Source organism: Stenella coeruleoalba (genome assembly GCF_951394435.1).
Source record: "Stenella coeruleoalba genome assembly, chromosome: 16".
In the NCBI taxonomy this organism is placed as follows: domain Eukaryota; kingdom Metazoa; phylum Chordata; class Mammalia; order Artiodactyla; family Delphinidae; genus Stenella; species Stenella coeruleoalba.
The window spans coordinates 40,569,337-40,584,660 of NC_137162.1; the positions used below are offsets into that span (position 1 = coordinate 40,569,337).

Below are 15,324 nucleotides of genomic sequence, written 5' to 3' on the forward strand. Positions count from 1 at the left end.
CCGCACCCCTGTTGCTGCGCTCTCATCCGTGGCTCCGGAGCTCCCCCGTCCGCCACCAGCAGTCTCCACCCACAAAGGCCCTTCCTAGTGTGTGGAAACCTTTCCTCCTTCACAGCTCCCTCCCACTGGCCCTCCCACTGGTGCAGGTCCCGTCCTTATTCTTTTGTCTCTGTTTTTTCTTCTTTCTTTTGCCCTACCCAGGTACGTGGGGAGTTTCTTGCCTTTTGGGAGGTCTGAGGTCTTCTGCCAGCGTTCAGTGGGTATTCTGCAGTTGTTCCACGTGTAGATGTATTTCTGATGTATCTCGACAGATATTTAAAAGTAAATTGAATGCTAGAAGCTGACATAAGATGGTAACTATCATTAATAACTTTGGATTTCAAAGTTTTTAAGTTTATTGGAGTACTCTGTCTCATGTTTTATAAAGCTATAAATTTTACCTTTCCAAATCCAAAATGAAATCATCATTTTCTGATGAAATTACTCCTTAACTTCTGGTATATATTTGTTTTCCATGTAGGATTTTGATTAAAACAAAATCATTTTTAGTTTTGGTAAGTATAGTTAAAGTAATTAAACAAGGAGGGAATTGGACTGGGATGGCTGTAATGCTTCGGCAGCCTACATAAGCAAACCAAAACCTAAGAAAAGGTCATTGCACTTGAGTCCAAGAAAACAAAACTTAAGAAGAACCAGTAACAAGCAGCCAACTAGGCTTTCCCAAATAACCAACTTCTTAGGCTATAGCCAATCAAATAATTTATTTGCTTTGCTTCTACATCTTCTTTAAAAAAGCCTTTCCCCTATCTTCTGTCAACTGAGCACTCTTAACTACTTTCGGTTTGGTGCTACCCTATTCAAATCAATGTTTGCTCAAATAAACTCATAAAATGTCATTTGTCTCAGTTTACTTTTAACAATTCAAACATCCAGTGCTCTGTTTCAGTCATATATAAGATGTTCTAGTCCCTGCTTGCATATTAACAGTATCAAGATGCTCTACACCCAGGCAGGATACCCTAATGCCCACATTGTCAGTACCTGAGTGCCAGCTCTGGACTGTACTGAGAAGTGTGGCCTGGCTCTGCTGCTACTGGAATATTTGTTGATTTCACTCTAAAATATCCCTTCTAATGTTGCTGGTTCAGAATCAGAAAGGGAAGCTTAATAATGTTATGTAAGAAATTTCAATTGGAATATTTTTCTGCCAAATGTGGCAAGAGATGTGTGTGTGTCAGTGTATGTGTGTGTGTGTGTGTGTGTATGTGTGCACACACATTTGTATCCATTTTCAGCCCCCACCTTACAAGTTACCTCTTCATTAATGAGTATAATGGGTGTGTTCTTTATTCTTTCCGTGGCCACTCCATAGCTGAGACCTCTGATGAAGACCACAGCATAGACAGGAATGGAGATGCTGGCTAAGCTGCTGGGTTAACAAAAGTGGGGAGAGAAACCACTCTTGGCAGGGGAGCAGGATCAAAATCAAAATATTGCAAACATAAGAGGGAAACAAACCATCCATGCTAATACAGTTGATAAAGATGCTGTTGTTGAAGACCTGGAACTAAGTGTGGACATAAGCAGGTACAGAGGTTAAGGGACCATTATCAAGAAGGCCACGTTTCAGGGTAGATATATGAGTGGACAAGAATGGTAGAGGGCACAGAAAAGAATCATCTGGCTGAAGGCCTCCAGGAATGAGAGAATTCCTGTGCTCACAAGCTCAAGGCTTCCTGCCCTCATCTCTCCATTCCAAGGTGACCTCATGGCTCCTGAGAGAAGAGGGACTGGAGGTTGCCTTAGAGCTCACAGGCAGCCTTTAGACGGGGGTCACTGCTGCTGGTGGCCACTGTGTAGAGATGTCCCAGGGACAGGCCTCATGCATTCTTCAGAATTCTGTAGTTTCTTCACCCAGTCCTGCCTGAGGAAATCCTCCCATGCATAGAAATATTATAATACAAGCCAGATTGCTTAAAAGAAATTTATTTGCTCACATTTCTTGAGTCCAGAAGCCTGAAATGAAGGTGTCTGTAGGTCTGCAGTCATTTCAGAGGCTCTAGTGGGGAATGTGTTCCATGTGTCTTCTAACTTCTGGTGGCGGCAGACATTCATTGGTTCGTGGCTGCAGACTATAATCTCTGCTCTGTGGACACGTTGCTTCTTCCTCTTCTGTGTGTCTTCTCCTCTGGGTGTCTGTCTTCAAACTCCCTCTGTTTTTCTCTCATAAAGATACATGTGATTACATGTAGAGCCTACCCAGAAAATGCAGGATGATCTCCTCTCAAGAGCTTTAACTTAGTCACATCACATATGAGGTACTATTCACTCTTTTGCCATATAAGGTAACATTCTCAGGTTCCAAGGATTAGGGCATGGATATATCTTTGAGGGCCATAATTCAGCTCACTTCATTACTTATCACATGAAATTGTCCAGACTAAGTGGACTCAAACTGAAAATTACCATTCAGATTTTGGTGCCCTGAGGGAGGGCCTGAGAGAGTCCCTTCGCAGGACAAACATTAACTATCTTGACCCTCCTGATACATGTGGAACTCAAAGAGAGTGAGATGGGACTACATACAGTTTATGTCCTTTCATGACAAATCTCCACACACTTTTCTCTTCTCCTTCCATCAGGCACTGCTGGGTACCAAATGATGCGGTGCACATGGGTCCCAACCATGTTGAGGAACTTTCTGGATGTGGGGCCACTCCACTCTCAGTCCCAAGTAAGTATGAGTGTTAACCTTCTTCAAGAAGCTGATGATGTCTGTGTTCTCCTCTACGTTCACAAGGTGGCAATGGTAGTACCAACATGGACACACAGTTCTCACTGGGCTGCCAAACAACTGTCTCTTGCTGACAAAGGCCCTATTTCCCACCATGACCATGTAATCCTGCAAGGTCAGAGCTGGAGAACACAGGGGCCAAACTTTGGGTTTTGATCAGGGTCTGTGGGTGTCTATGCATCTATGCGTGTATGTGTATGCATGTTTGTTGTATATGTGTGTTTGTCTCCTTGAGTATTTCTTGGGTGTGTGTGTGTGTAGGGGTCTGCCTGATCATCTTTTGTATGTGTCATGCTGTCTTTCCTTGTGAGTTTGGCCACCTGTCTTCATCAGTGTCTTCTGTGACTCCTCTTTTGGCATCTCTGAGTGATGCTAAGTTGAGTGGGACATGAAATAGAAGACCCTGTAGAGAGAGCTCTGAAAGGAAGGTCCTGTCTACAACATAGCACTCACCAGAAACTGGGATTAAAAAAATGAGAGTAGTCATCTGAATCTGTTTGTGACCCTGGGGTATGAAATAACATGGAGAATATGCTTGATGAAATGAGTTTGGAGTAAGCTCTGAATTTGCAGCTTCCTAAAGCTGCATCATAGTAACTGTGTGCCCTCTGCAAGTATCCCAACCCGTCAGATTCTCTTTTCCTCATCTGTAAAGTAATGTTATATGAGGACATGGTACAAACCTCCTGAGGACAGAATGTGATACGTAATAGGTGCTCAGAAACCTCTTCTACCTCTGCTGAGATAGAATTTTTTTCACTTTTTGTCCCTTCCTGATTCTATCCTTTATAAAGATTTAAATTATGTGGCATCCAAGCTGTGAACACCTCTGGCTCTTTCCTGGTCCTCTCCCAGCCGACTCCCCACTAATTACTCTGTTTGAAGCGATCGAGTCCTGCTGTGAGCTACATGGACTCCCTGGACCCCAGGGCTTCCCTTCACCTCTTGTTAAAAGCCTAAGGTTTTCCTGAGGGTGACCTGCAGCTTCTTGTCCAGACCTTTAGTTCTATGAAAACATCCTCATGTGGGGTCAAAGTCAAAGCCACCATTATCCTGGTGGGCGCTGGCAGGTCCTAGCCCTTGAATCACATGGTCTCCAGTAGCCCACTCCCTTCTCATGAATCCCCAGGTAGGGAGGTACCCTGACTGTGGTCAGACCTGTGAGCCCAGGCCCAGGGGTGACTGTTTCTAGAGGTCCTGGAAAGCATCTTACAGAGTCTCCTGCCATATGACAAAGATAAATAGCTCACTGAATATCTCAGTGTTTCTCTCTCTCTCTCTTTCTCTCTGTCCCTCCCTCCCTCTCTCTCACCAAAAGATTGAAACTCAGGATGCTGTTCACCAGGTAACACTCTAGTCTACTGTCATGTTGACACTATAAGTATCCTGAGTTGCTAAGTGTATTAGTTTCCTAGGGTTGCCATAATACATTACATAAACTGGGTAGCTTAAAACAACAGAAATTTCTTCTCTCACAGTTCTAGAGGCTAGAAGTCTGAAATCAAGGCATTGGTAGGACTGGTTCCTTCTGTAGGTGCTGAGGAAGAATCTCTTCCTTGCCTCTTTTCTAGTTTCTAATGGTTGTTAGCAATCCTTGGCATTCTTTAGCTTGTAGATGTATCACTCTATCCCCCTTGACACATGACATTCTCTCTTGTGTGTGTCTGTTTCTCTGTGCCCCAAATTTCCTCTTCTTATGAAGACACTAGTCAGTGGATTGGGCCCCACCCTAATCAAGTATTGCCTCATCCTAACTTTATTACATCAGCAAAGACCTATTTCCCAAATAAGGTTACATACATAGGTCTGGGGGTTAGGACTTGAACATGTCTTTTTGGGGGACACAGTTCAACTCACAACATGAGGGAATGGGAATCACTGGCTGAGGACACAAAGAACATCCTGCCCTTGGCTTCATTTCTTACCCTTTGGTCCCTGAGCACCCCGCCATTTTTGTTTTTTTCATTATTGAGTTGTAGGAGTTGTTTCTGGGTATTCTTTGAGATATATGTTTTGCAAATATTTTCTCCAGGCCATGCTGTTCTTATATGTTTTCTTAATTTTTGAGAAATTAAATCAACCTTTAATTTTGATGAGATGGAATTTATCATGTTTTCCTTTAATGATTATTGATTTCTCTGATCTTTCTAAGAAACTTTGCCTAACCCCAAGTCACAAAGAGTATCTGTTCAGTATAAACCAGGATTCTTTTCAGGTATTACGCAATAAAACTTAAACAGGAGAGAGGGAGATGAGGGAAAGAAAGAGAGGGAAAGAGAGAGAGAGAGAAAAGGAAACAGAAAACAGTATGACAGAAAAGAACATTTCTGATGTCAAATGAGGCTTTGATAAGCTGCAAGACAGCAGATTTGGAGAGATCCCACGGCAGAAAGCTTGCACGTCCTCCCCAAGGGCTCTGGAAGCACAGGCTTCAGAAGCCTCCGCACCGGCAGTAACAGTTCAGGTCCCTGAGAATAATTGTCCGGCAGACACCAGCGTGGACTCAAGGGAGCCTCATCAAGGCGACAGGCTTCACAGGCTTAGAGCATAATGGAAGGGGAGGGAGCGGCAGTGGCTCCACGGCACCGGGCTGTGGTAGGTATGGGATCTGCAAGGTGGGAACTGAGAGAAAGGAGGCCATTGTATCTAAGGATGAAGCCGTGAACTCTACTGGGAGGGTTGCCCCATGTTTTGTGTGGGATGTCCTGCCCTCTAGAGAGAGTGGAGGCTGCTCACGGAAAGACCCCATGCCACATTTTGCACTGAAAAGAGAAAGTTGAGATTAGGAGATTTCAAATATGGGTGAAGGGTTATACAGGGAGGGTGTGGTCACAGGAAAACAAAGGCTAGGATCTCAGGACCTAACATGTTAACTTTTCTCAAATGTTACAGCATCTCAAAAGCCACTCGCTGAGAGAAAAGGCAGTATTTGAAGCTGATTTGTCCCTGAGAAATAGGAACTCTGATAAAAATGACCGAAAAATGGGAAAATTTCCCCAAATGTGTTTAAATTCAGTGTGGCCTAAGCACTGTCACTGATTGAGTGTCACCATGGTGAAAATGGGTTTGAGAGGGTTTTTCTTTTCTGTTTTTTGTATGCTTCTGCCTCTAGTTACTGCTTCTATGTGGAGTTCTTTCATATTCACGGATGTGGCTTGTGACCTTTTTATAAGTCATTCCAACCCCTCAAAGCATGGAATTGTGGAGTGGGGGTGGGGGGGGGCGGTTTGGAGTGTCACCAGTCCTGACTTACAGGGGCTGGAGGAGTCACATCCACTTAAAGGGCAGGTGGTCTAGGCTGGGCTGCTGAAGAAGGGCTCAGGCTCCACAAGATGTCAGTGACAGCCTTCTGGCTCAGCCTGAGCAGAATCAGAAAATGAAAAATGGGATCATCAGGAAAAATTAAAATAAATTTTTCAGTCTTGAATTACTACAGGGGGATAGGGACTTCATCCTTAGGCAGTTTGCCTTGTGAACTCAATTCTCTGAAGGGTCTAAGAAAAGTCATTTATTTTAAGTTTGTTTAGCTTTTTTTTGCTGTTGTGAGAATGGGGGGTTTGACTTTCAAATCCATCACATGTTGGAGCTGAAACAAGAAGTCTGAACATATTTTTTATATTATCTAAATGCTATCTTTCCTGTAAACATAGTAAAGAAAGAGTCAGGCAGCAGGCAGAGAGAAGGTAGGACTAGGGGTCCTCTCAGACGTATTCTCTTTTTTTTTTTTAATATTTATTTTATTGATTTATTTATTTGGCTGAGACAGGTCTTAGGTGCAACACACGGGATCTTCGTTGCTGTGTGAGGAATCTTTGTTGTGGCATACGGGAATCTCTTTTTTTTTTTTTTAGTTGCAGCACGTGGGATCCTTAGTTGCAGCATGCGGGATCTTTAGTTGCAGCATGCGGGATCTTTAGTTGTGGCATGCAAACTCTTAGTTGCGGCATGTGGGATCTAGTTCCCTGATCAGGGATCGATCCTATTAATACCTGAGACTGGCAGAAAAGCTATGGAATTAGGCTGGGAAGATGTCATTTAGGGGAGCTCTCGACCCAAAGAGAAAGAAAGGCTCAACAGAACACAAGTGTTTAGAGTAAAGGGAAAAATAAATCCATTTTAGTTTTGTACCTTAGATAACACTACTCAAACAAAAATTAGCAGCCTAATTAAATTAGATAGTTAATGTACTACACATAATGTAGGGCCTAACTCATAGTAAACATTTAAAAATTTGTTCTTAGTACTACTAGTACTGCTGCTGCTATTATTACTATTATTATTTTGTAGTTATTGTTGTTAGTGATTATTATTAGTGATTGAGTCTGAACCAGAAACTCTTAGGCCACTATCAGTCTCTTCTCACTTTTCACTCCCACATCTCATCATTCTCAGTCCATTCTTCTCATTGTCTCTGATTCCCCTCAAAGGGGCAACTCAATACTGGGTATGGGAAATTGATATAGATTTATCTTTCAAACCAGACTGTCAACCTGTGAGATGAGCAAAGGGACAGGAGGGCCTGAGGGTCACGCTCCCTCAGGCAGAGTATTTGCAGACAGCCAAAAAGGAGGCAGAACAGGTGATGTCATTCCATGTGCCGTCCACCAGGAGTGTCACACAATGTTCCTCAGAACCAGCGTTATTGGGCTTACCATCATGCCAGTTTTGGTAGGTCACCCTCTTTCCTGTCAGATCCACAGACTGGCCATCAGTCTCCTCATATGTGATGCCCAGGAAGGCCCCTCCACTGGCTGTATCCTGGATGGCCTTGTTTTCTTCAGCATTAGTAGGAATGGCCACAGAGGCCTGGAACTGGGCACACAGAGTCTTCACTTCATCAAAGGTCATCTTTTCACCATTGGTAAAATAAAACTTTTTGCCAACTTTTTTGCCCTAAGAGAAGATCAGCCCTAAAATGGGAAAATATAGGTGACACTGGCTTGTCTCTAAGTCCAGCTCAAGATATTTTTCTGGACAAAGCCTTCAACAGTAGCGTTGCCACATAAAATACAATATGTCCAGTTATATTTGAATTATAGATAAACAATGAAAATTTTTTAGTATAAGTGTCTCACATGCAATTTTTAGGACATACTTATACTAAAAAAAAATTAGTTGTTGTTTACCTGAAATTCAAGTTTAACTGGGTGTCCTATATTTTTCTTTGTGAAATCTAGCAGCCCTAATCTGAAGAAACAGAATGGAACAAAGGCCTTTGGCTTTTTGGACCAGAGTTCTAGAATACATATAATTGGAATTCTAAGTTTTACCCCAATATTAACTTAAAAATAAATTTAAATGTCTGAGAATATTTGTCCTAGGCCAGGAAACAGGTTAGCCTCATTGCCAGTTCTCAGCAACAGCATAACAAAGGGAAAGAGGCATAGGTCCCATTTTCAGTGACACATATGTACACTGATAGTAAAGATAAAGGATCAGGGTCTCTGGTATCAGACTGACTTCAATTTATAAACTGTCTCTGCCACTTATTAGCTCTGTGCATTTGAGCAAATTATGTAATTTTCCTTTGCTTCCGTTTCTACCAAAAGGTTGTTGTGAGGATTTCATGAGGTCAGAATATGAAAAACACCTATCCAGGTACTAGAAAATTACATGTATTCAATAAATATTTGTTGCTTTCCACTTTCCCAAACTTCAAGCTGCCTGAAAAGTAAGAGAGAAGGCTTACATTTTTTGAGCTGGTCCAGTTCTGATCGCAGAGCTGCTCTTTCTGAAGTAGCCTGACTAATATAGTTACCTAGAAAATTAAAACAAGGTGAAAGAGCATTGTTGAAAAGGCATCTAAGAACTACAAGGGGGTAGGGTACCTTTTCAAACTAAAAAAAAAAAAAAATCAAGATAAAAGTTTCTTTTATACTGATATTTGCTCTTTGAAGAAAAAGGAAAAATATTTTAAGCATAAAGAAGGAAAAGTATCTCTGTTTCCATCCAGCCCAAAACATCACTCATCTGTTGAATGTATGTAAAGACACTCTGTACATGCATACACACCCACACGCACATACATACACTCCCCGTTGACCGAGTATTATAGCACTCCACGCGCCAAGCTATTCACTAATTGGTTTTTTCCCCAAACAAATAGCTCTATCATGGGTAAACTTGTGGAATAAAATACTTGAGGAATTATTATGAGTTGGTGAATATTGACTATAAAGATTGCAGGGTTTTGTCTTTGGGGAAGTTTTGTTGTTGTTGCTTTTTGTTTTGTTTTTCCCTGATTTTGTTCAGTTAATCAGTAAACCAGGATTTTTGTGAGTTGCCCATTATCCAAGAGGGGAGGGCATGAGGCAAGCTATGTGTAGTAGATGGCAAAAATGACCTCAGTGTGGTACAGCTTCTCTCATTAAGAAATGGAGTTTATTTCCCCACTCCTTGAATATGAGAGGGCCTTGTAACTTGTTTTGACCAATGGAATATGGCAGAAGCAATAATGTATGTGTCCTAAGCCTTCAGGAGGCCTTAAGGCTTCTGTTCTTTCTTCTTTTGGAAATCCTGTAATCATCTCTATGTGAATAAGCCCAGGTGAGTCAATTGGAGGATGAGATCTGGCTCAGCTACGCTCATCACTCCAGCTGATGGCCAAACAACAGCCAGACATGTAAGTGAGACCATTGGCCATCAGTTGACCACAGACACATGAGTGAGTCCAGCTGAGACCAGCAAAGAAATCACTTGATTCATAGATTCGTGATTTAAATAAATGGCTGTGTTTTGTTTGTTTCTCATGAGATAAGAGATAACTGGCATACCATGTATCTACCATTGTTGTGAAAATAGGCATAACAAGCCCAACACATAGATAACCTACTTTATCCCTTTTGGACCAGAGCCTCACATTGAATTGTTTCAGCTGAAGGAGAGCCTAGGCTTAGCTCCTCCAGGAGGCACCTGATGAGGGTTTGGCTCTGAAGGGTTTATGAGTCTGTATTCAGGCATTAATAGGAACCCCTTGAGGCTCTAAGTAACCTAGGGAAGCTAGAGGCTGCTGGGTCAGGAAGCAGAGTTGGGCATCTTCCCAGGAAGCAGCAGGAGAAGGGGCATCTCCCACATGGTACTCAGAGTTGCCAGACGCTGGGGGCCTTCAGCCTAGACCTTGCTGAAGTAAATTCCTTACCCAAATCATCTCCAGGGTCTCCTTTTTGGCCCACTTGTCCTGGTAACCCAGGTGGCCCTGGCATTCCTTGAGGCCCTACCTTTCTGGGAGGGCCCTGAAAGCCTCTGAGTCCTTGACCTGTTGGAGGACCAAGGAAACATGACAGTATTTGCGTTCCTGCTCTATTTCTCCAAAAGCATGATGCCCAATCCCCTCCCAGGAGGAGGGAGACACTGATCCAGGGCTCACATTCTGAACCGCTCTTTCTAATGACCATAGAAGGAAAGCCTCCTGTGTCCCATGGGATGGTCTGCCTTGAGGGTCAACTTCCTGAGCCGGCAGGACCACCACGTGTCACCAGTTCCTGTGTGGAAGTTTGGGATGCCAGAGTCAGAGCTGTATCTCTCTTTTGAATTATAATTTGTAGTTGAGAGAAATACAAGCTACATGAATATGACATTATCCTCCTCACATCTCCAGGCAGTTTCCTTTGGAAGATAAAGAGTCACAGAGATAGAACAGCCCAAACTGTACCTGGTTCTCCCTTTTCTCCCTTCGCACCATAATGTCTATCTTTGCCTGGGAGACCGTTGATTCCTGGAGAACCACAGGCAATCACAGGGCAGGTCTTTTGTACATTCTCACAGTTTTCTGTTTCTGTACACAATGCTGTCACCACAATCAGGAGAAGCAGAGGGAGTGATGGAAACAGTGACATGGTCCTCACCTTGGTGTGGGAAAAATCAAGGAAGATTATCTCATCCTGTTCAGTTAATCAACACATATTTACTGAACCTGCCCTTTTTCCTATAACCTATACTGGGCACAGGTGATATAGAAATGGATGACCCATTCCTGCCCTCCAGATTGGAGATTTGGAAAAGTAAATCCTCCTGTGACGTTGTATTACTACTTCAACTTGCATTGTCGGGGAGAAGGGGTTACCAGTGCCTGGCCTCTAGTGTTACTGCTAAAAGGCTAGGAGTGTGCTCTCTGTGTCCTTTGTGAGAGCAGATAGGCATAACATTGCCAGCTCACTCATGCCTGCTGACTTGGGGAGTGAACGTGAATGGAGACCCAGCTCTCTCTGTCTCACCTTTCACATTTGGGCCCATCTGCCACCTGCATCCCATCCTTATACCTGGACAGTCCATTGCCCTCAGTGCCGATTAACCAACATCTACTCAGTGGCACTCACTAAGCTGCAGGCTGATGATCTAGAGAGGAAGAGTCACTGCTAGTTACTAACCTGGCCAGAGTTAAGTTGAGTTTGTTTCCTCTTGATGTTTTATTTCCCACTGTAAGAGAGACTTGCCAGGGAGAGAATTTTCTCTGGAAATTTCTCACTATCTTGACCCAGGCAGGGTGCCAGATCCCTCTCTACTTCCTGGCAGGTATTCTGTGTGTCCTGTGAGTCAAAACCACTGGCAATTAGAACACCTTCCTTGAATACCCTACTCATTTCTCAAGCCTGACATTTTATGTCCTTCAAAGTCCTCTTCCAGCTGTCTCTCCCCCAGGAAACCTCAGCAGCCCAGCATCAAGGGTCTAATCCTTCTCGGCTCCCTTTGAAAACAAAGGCACAGTCTCATTTGCAAATGGTCAGGTGAATCCGGGAAAGTCACAGATACCCCAGGGTAAGCAGAGAAAGAGATACCTCCAGCATGGCTTCTCCCTGCCATCTCCCCACACACCCTAGAAAGTCTTTTCTAGGCCTCCAAGATCAAGTCAAATCCCTAGACATTTGATCCAGGACCCCAGATCCATTCACCAGAAAGGACTTACCACGGCTTCTGCAAAGCAGGGATACAGTCATGAGGAAACTGGCCCTCCAGCAGGGTGCCGGCAGGTGCCTTAGGTGGAGGGAGGAGGCTGGACTCAGTAACGCAAGGTCCAATCAGGCTTGTAAACAAGGACAGTATGGGCCTGACCTTCAACCCCAGATTAATAAGTCTTCTTAGAACTGCACTAAACTCTGCTTAGGAGCATTTCCCAGGGGCTTCTGGTGCAGTGCTGGGTGGCTGTTTTCTTTAATACTGCACAGTTCTTCCTTTAAATCGCCATCATTTGGGCAGTCCTCATTGCTGAGTCAGCATGAGCAGGCTCACATGGTTAATCGTGTCGAGATTCTTGTCTGCAATGAGAAACGCAGAGGCGCCTGTGAATGTGTTCACGTGCTTGGGCACACTAACCGTGCACGCAGACACGCAGGCGTGCACACACGCTCATCCACGAAAGCACGGCACACCCCTTGCTGCCTTCCACATACCAAGACCACTCCTGCCTCAGGCTTTACACTTGGTTTTCTCCCAGCCTGAATGTCCCCTCCATCATGTCACTGGCTGGCTGTTTCTCTTCTATTGAGACATTCCTGTCTCAGAGAAATCTGTGTTGATCACTTTATCTAAGTGGTCCCACTCTCTGTCCTCTTAACTTGCTTTATTTTCTTTCATATTACTTATACTCCATGATGTTATATTCTATCTATTTACTTTACTTTTCTACTTTTTATTGTGGTAAAATATGAAGAACATAAAATTTACCATTTTGACCATTAGTAGGTATACAATTTGGCCACATTAAGTACATTCACATTGTTGTGCAACCTTCACCACTACCCATCTCCAGAATATTTTCATCATCCCAAACCGAAACTCTGTACCCATTAAATAATAACTCCCCATTTCCAACCCCCAGCCCCACCCCCGATCCTTGGTAACCACTGTTCTACTTTTTGTCTCTATGAATCTGACTCCTCTAGGTGTCTTAGATAAGTGGTATAATATAGGGTTTGTCTTTTTGTGACAGGCTTATTTCGCTTAGCATAATGTCTTCAAGGTTCATCCATGTTGCGGCAGGTATCAGAATTTCCTTCCTTTTTAAGTTTAAATAATATTCCATTATATGTAAATACCACATTTTGGAAGCTTCATTTTTACTAGCAGAAAAAAAAACTGGAAATAACCCAATTGTCCTTCACCAAGTGAATGGATAAATAAACCATGGAAAACTCACAGGAAAAAAAGGAACAGGCTCTTAATTAATACAATAACTTGGATGAATTTCAAGGACATTATGTTAAGTAAAATAAATATAATATCAAGAGTTTACAAACTGTATTATTCTTTTGATATAATATTCTCGAAATGACAAAATTGAATAATGGGGAGCATATCAGCAGTTGGCAGGGAATAGGGCTTCAGGGAAGGTATAAAGGTATAGCACAAGAAAGTTTCATTGTGGGTGATGGAATAGTTCTGTGCCTTAATTGTGGTGATTGCACAAACCTGTGATTGCGATAACATTTCATAGAACTATACACCAAGAAAAAAAATGCAGGTAAAAAATAGTTCAATTCAAATAACATCCATATCTTATTGTTGTATTGTTCCAATGTCAGCTTCCTGGTTTTGACACTTGCACTCTGGTACGCTAGATCCTACCATTGGTGAATGATGGATGAAGAGGACATGACACCTTTCTTTACTATTTTTTTCACCTTGTCTGTGAGATTAAAATTATTTCACATGAAAAAGTTTCCAAAGGGAGTCTCAAGGAAGCTGTGGGTGATCTAAAGATTATCCCTGCTTCCTTCAGTGCTTTGTCCAAGTTTTACAATGGAAATAGTCTGTACAATGGCTTGAAAGTGAGAAAAAGTAGGCCAGGTTCCCAAGGATAGTACTGTTCAGTCTGGTTGGTCTTAACAGTGTGAGATCCAAATGGTGAGAGATAAGGCATAAGCCTATTGATGATATGACTTATAAACTGTGTAAGACTTTGGACCTCCTCCCAAGGATCATTAGAGGAATTCCAATAGAAGAGGAATGATCACATTTGAATTTTTCAAAGCTTGTTTTGACTAAAATGTGGAGCAAGGTTGGAAGGGAGCAAGACTGGAAAAAAGCTGACCTGCAGGGAAGTACTTACTATCGTCTAAACGGCAGATGATGGTGGCCAGAATCAGGGTAATGGCAGCTGGATCAAGAAGCCAGATACATTTGAGAAACATCTACAAGGTATAACAGATAGAACTTGGGAGTTGGTTGGGTGTGAAATGGTGAGCAGAAAAAAGGAATTTGGGCATACAAGTTTCTGACTTGAATATCTGGGTGCCAGTTAACTTATTGTAGGAGGTGTAATGGGTATCTTGTGAGTAAATGGCTTGAATCAGGTGCTGGTGATCAAGAAGGGCTGGAACAATAACTTTGTGAAGCAAAATGTATTCAATTCTGGACAACATTTCTAACAGAGCTGTCATCAGATGCCTTTTTAGCTTAGGGTGGTGAGGGAACCTGTCACAGGAGCTTCAGACAGGTTGCAGAGCCATGTGGTGAGGGTGTGGTAGAGGCCTCCAAACACCAGAAGGAATATGGATGAGATTACCTTCCACGTCCTTTCCAACTAGATGGTCCTTGGCTTGTGGAAGGTCTGGTTTCCTTACTTCCTGCTGACCCATCCCCTGGGCCTGAAAAAAACTGCAGGATGGTACAGAGCCACGTGCCTAAAGCAAAGGACAGAGACTAGGACATCCAGGGCCTAAAAAAGTCTGCTGGAAACTTGCATATCTCTCTCCCCTACTCTTCAGCATCCAGACTTTCCCCTTGTTCCTACTCCAAAGTGGAGGAGGTAAAATGAGATAGCTGACTCCAGGTCACACTGGAAGTTCTGGCTTTGATCACTGTGCTTGTTTGTATTGAACACTTAGTCCAGAGGTCAGGAAGCTTCCTGGAACTGAGCTGGGAAGGGGTGGACATCTGGGTGGAGAGTCAATCTGAAAGTTGAGCCGCTGCTCTGGATGCAACTGAATCTCTTCCCATCCTCCACAGTCTGCAGCAGGCCTTTCCTATCATGAGATAACCCCTTTCCACATGCATCAGCCCCTGATTACCCAGTCTGCACTCCACCTAATAAGGCTGCTGTACGCATTTGTTCTGGACCTTAGGCCCTTCCCAGCACACCTCCACCAGACAACAGTGCTGCCTGTCTGACCTGTAGGAGGACTGCCTGCCACTCTACATCACTTTCCTTTAATGGGATGGAATCCCAGCTCTGCCACTTCCTGGCCGTGTGACTTTGGCCAAGTTCTGTCTCCTTCAGATCCTGTTTCTTCATCTGTGGACCAGGACAACACTGCCTTGGCTATGCCGTGATATACCGTCTTCCGATCCACACTCAGAGTGCACGGCATGCAGCTTATCATACCATCCTGCTTAAGACAAGGCCTTCATTGCCTCCAGGATGGTGTTACAATAGCCTTCTTCCCGTAGGAAGCAGTGTTCTTGGGCAACCTCAGCTGAGAGGTAGTTTGAGATTTGGAACCTGAAGGCTTGGTTTGGGCTCATGACTCCGAGTTTAGGCAGACCACATATTCTGGCTGAGCCTCAAATTTTAGCAGGGGGAGTGGGGCGCAGGT

The 15,324-nt window shown here is 43.4% G+C and overlaps 2 protein-coding genes across 14 annotated transcripts in view; one reads left to right on the plus strand and one right to left on the minus strand.

Moving 5' to 3' along the window:
* Nucleotides 1–15,324, plus strand: part of LOC307174951 (uncharacterized protein) — a 592,470-nt gene that overhangs the window by 264,158 nt on the left and 312,988 nt on the right. For all 13 annotated transcript variants that reach the window (XR_013824214.1, XR_013824215.1, XR_013824216.1 and 10 more), the window contains one exon: nucleotides 2,643–2,734. Coding sequence is in view for 10 of the 13 variants with exons in the window: in XM_079899585.1 (XP_079755711.1) it covers nucleotides 2,643–2,734 (92 nt within the window). In the remaining 3 variants the exon portion in view is untranslated. The remainder of the gene's footprint in view (nucleotides 1–2,642; nucleotides 2,735–15,324) is intronic.
* Nucleotides 7,149–10,964, minus strand: MBL2 (mannose binding lectin 2). The gene is given in 5 exon segments (XM_079900008.1): nucleotides 7,149–7,687; nucleotides 7,691–7,704; nucleotides 8,484–8,552; nucleotides 9,933–10,049; nucleotides 10,446–10,964. Coding segments are annotated over 5 exon segments (741 nt in total). The 5' UTR covers nucleotides 10,630–10,964; the 3' UTR covers nucleotides 7,149–7,330.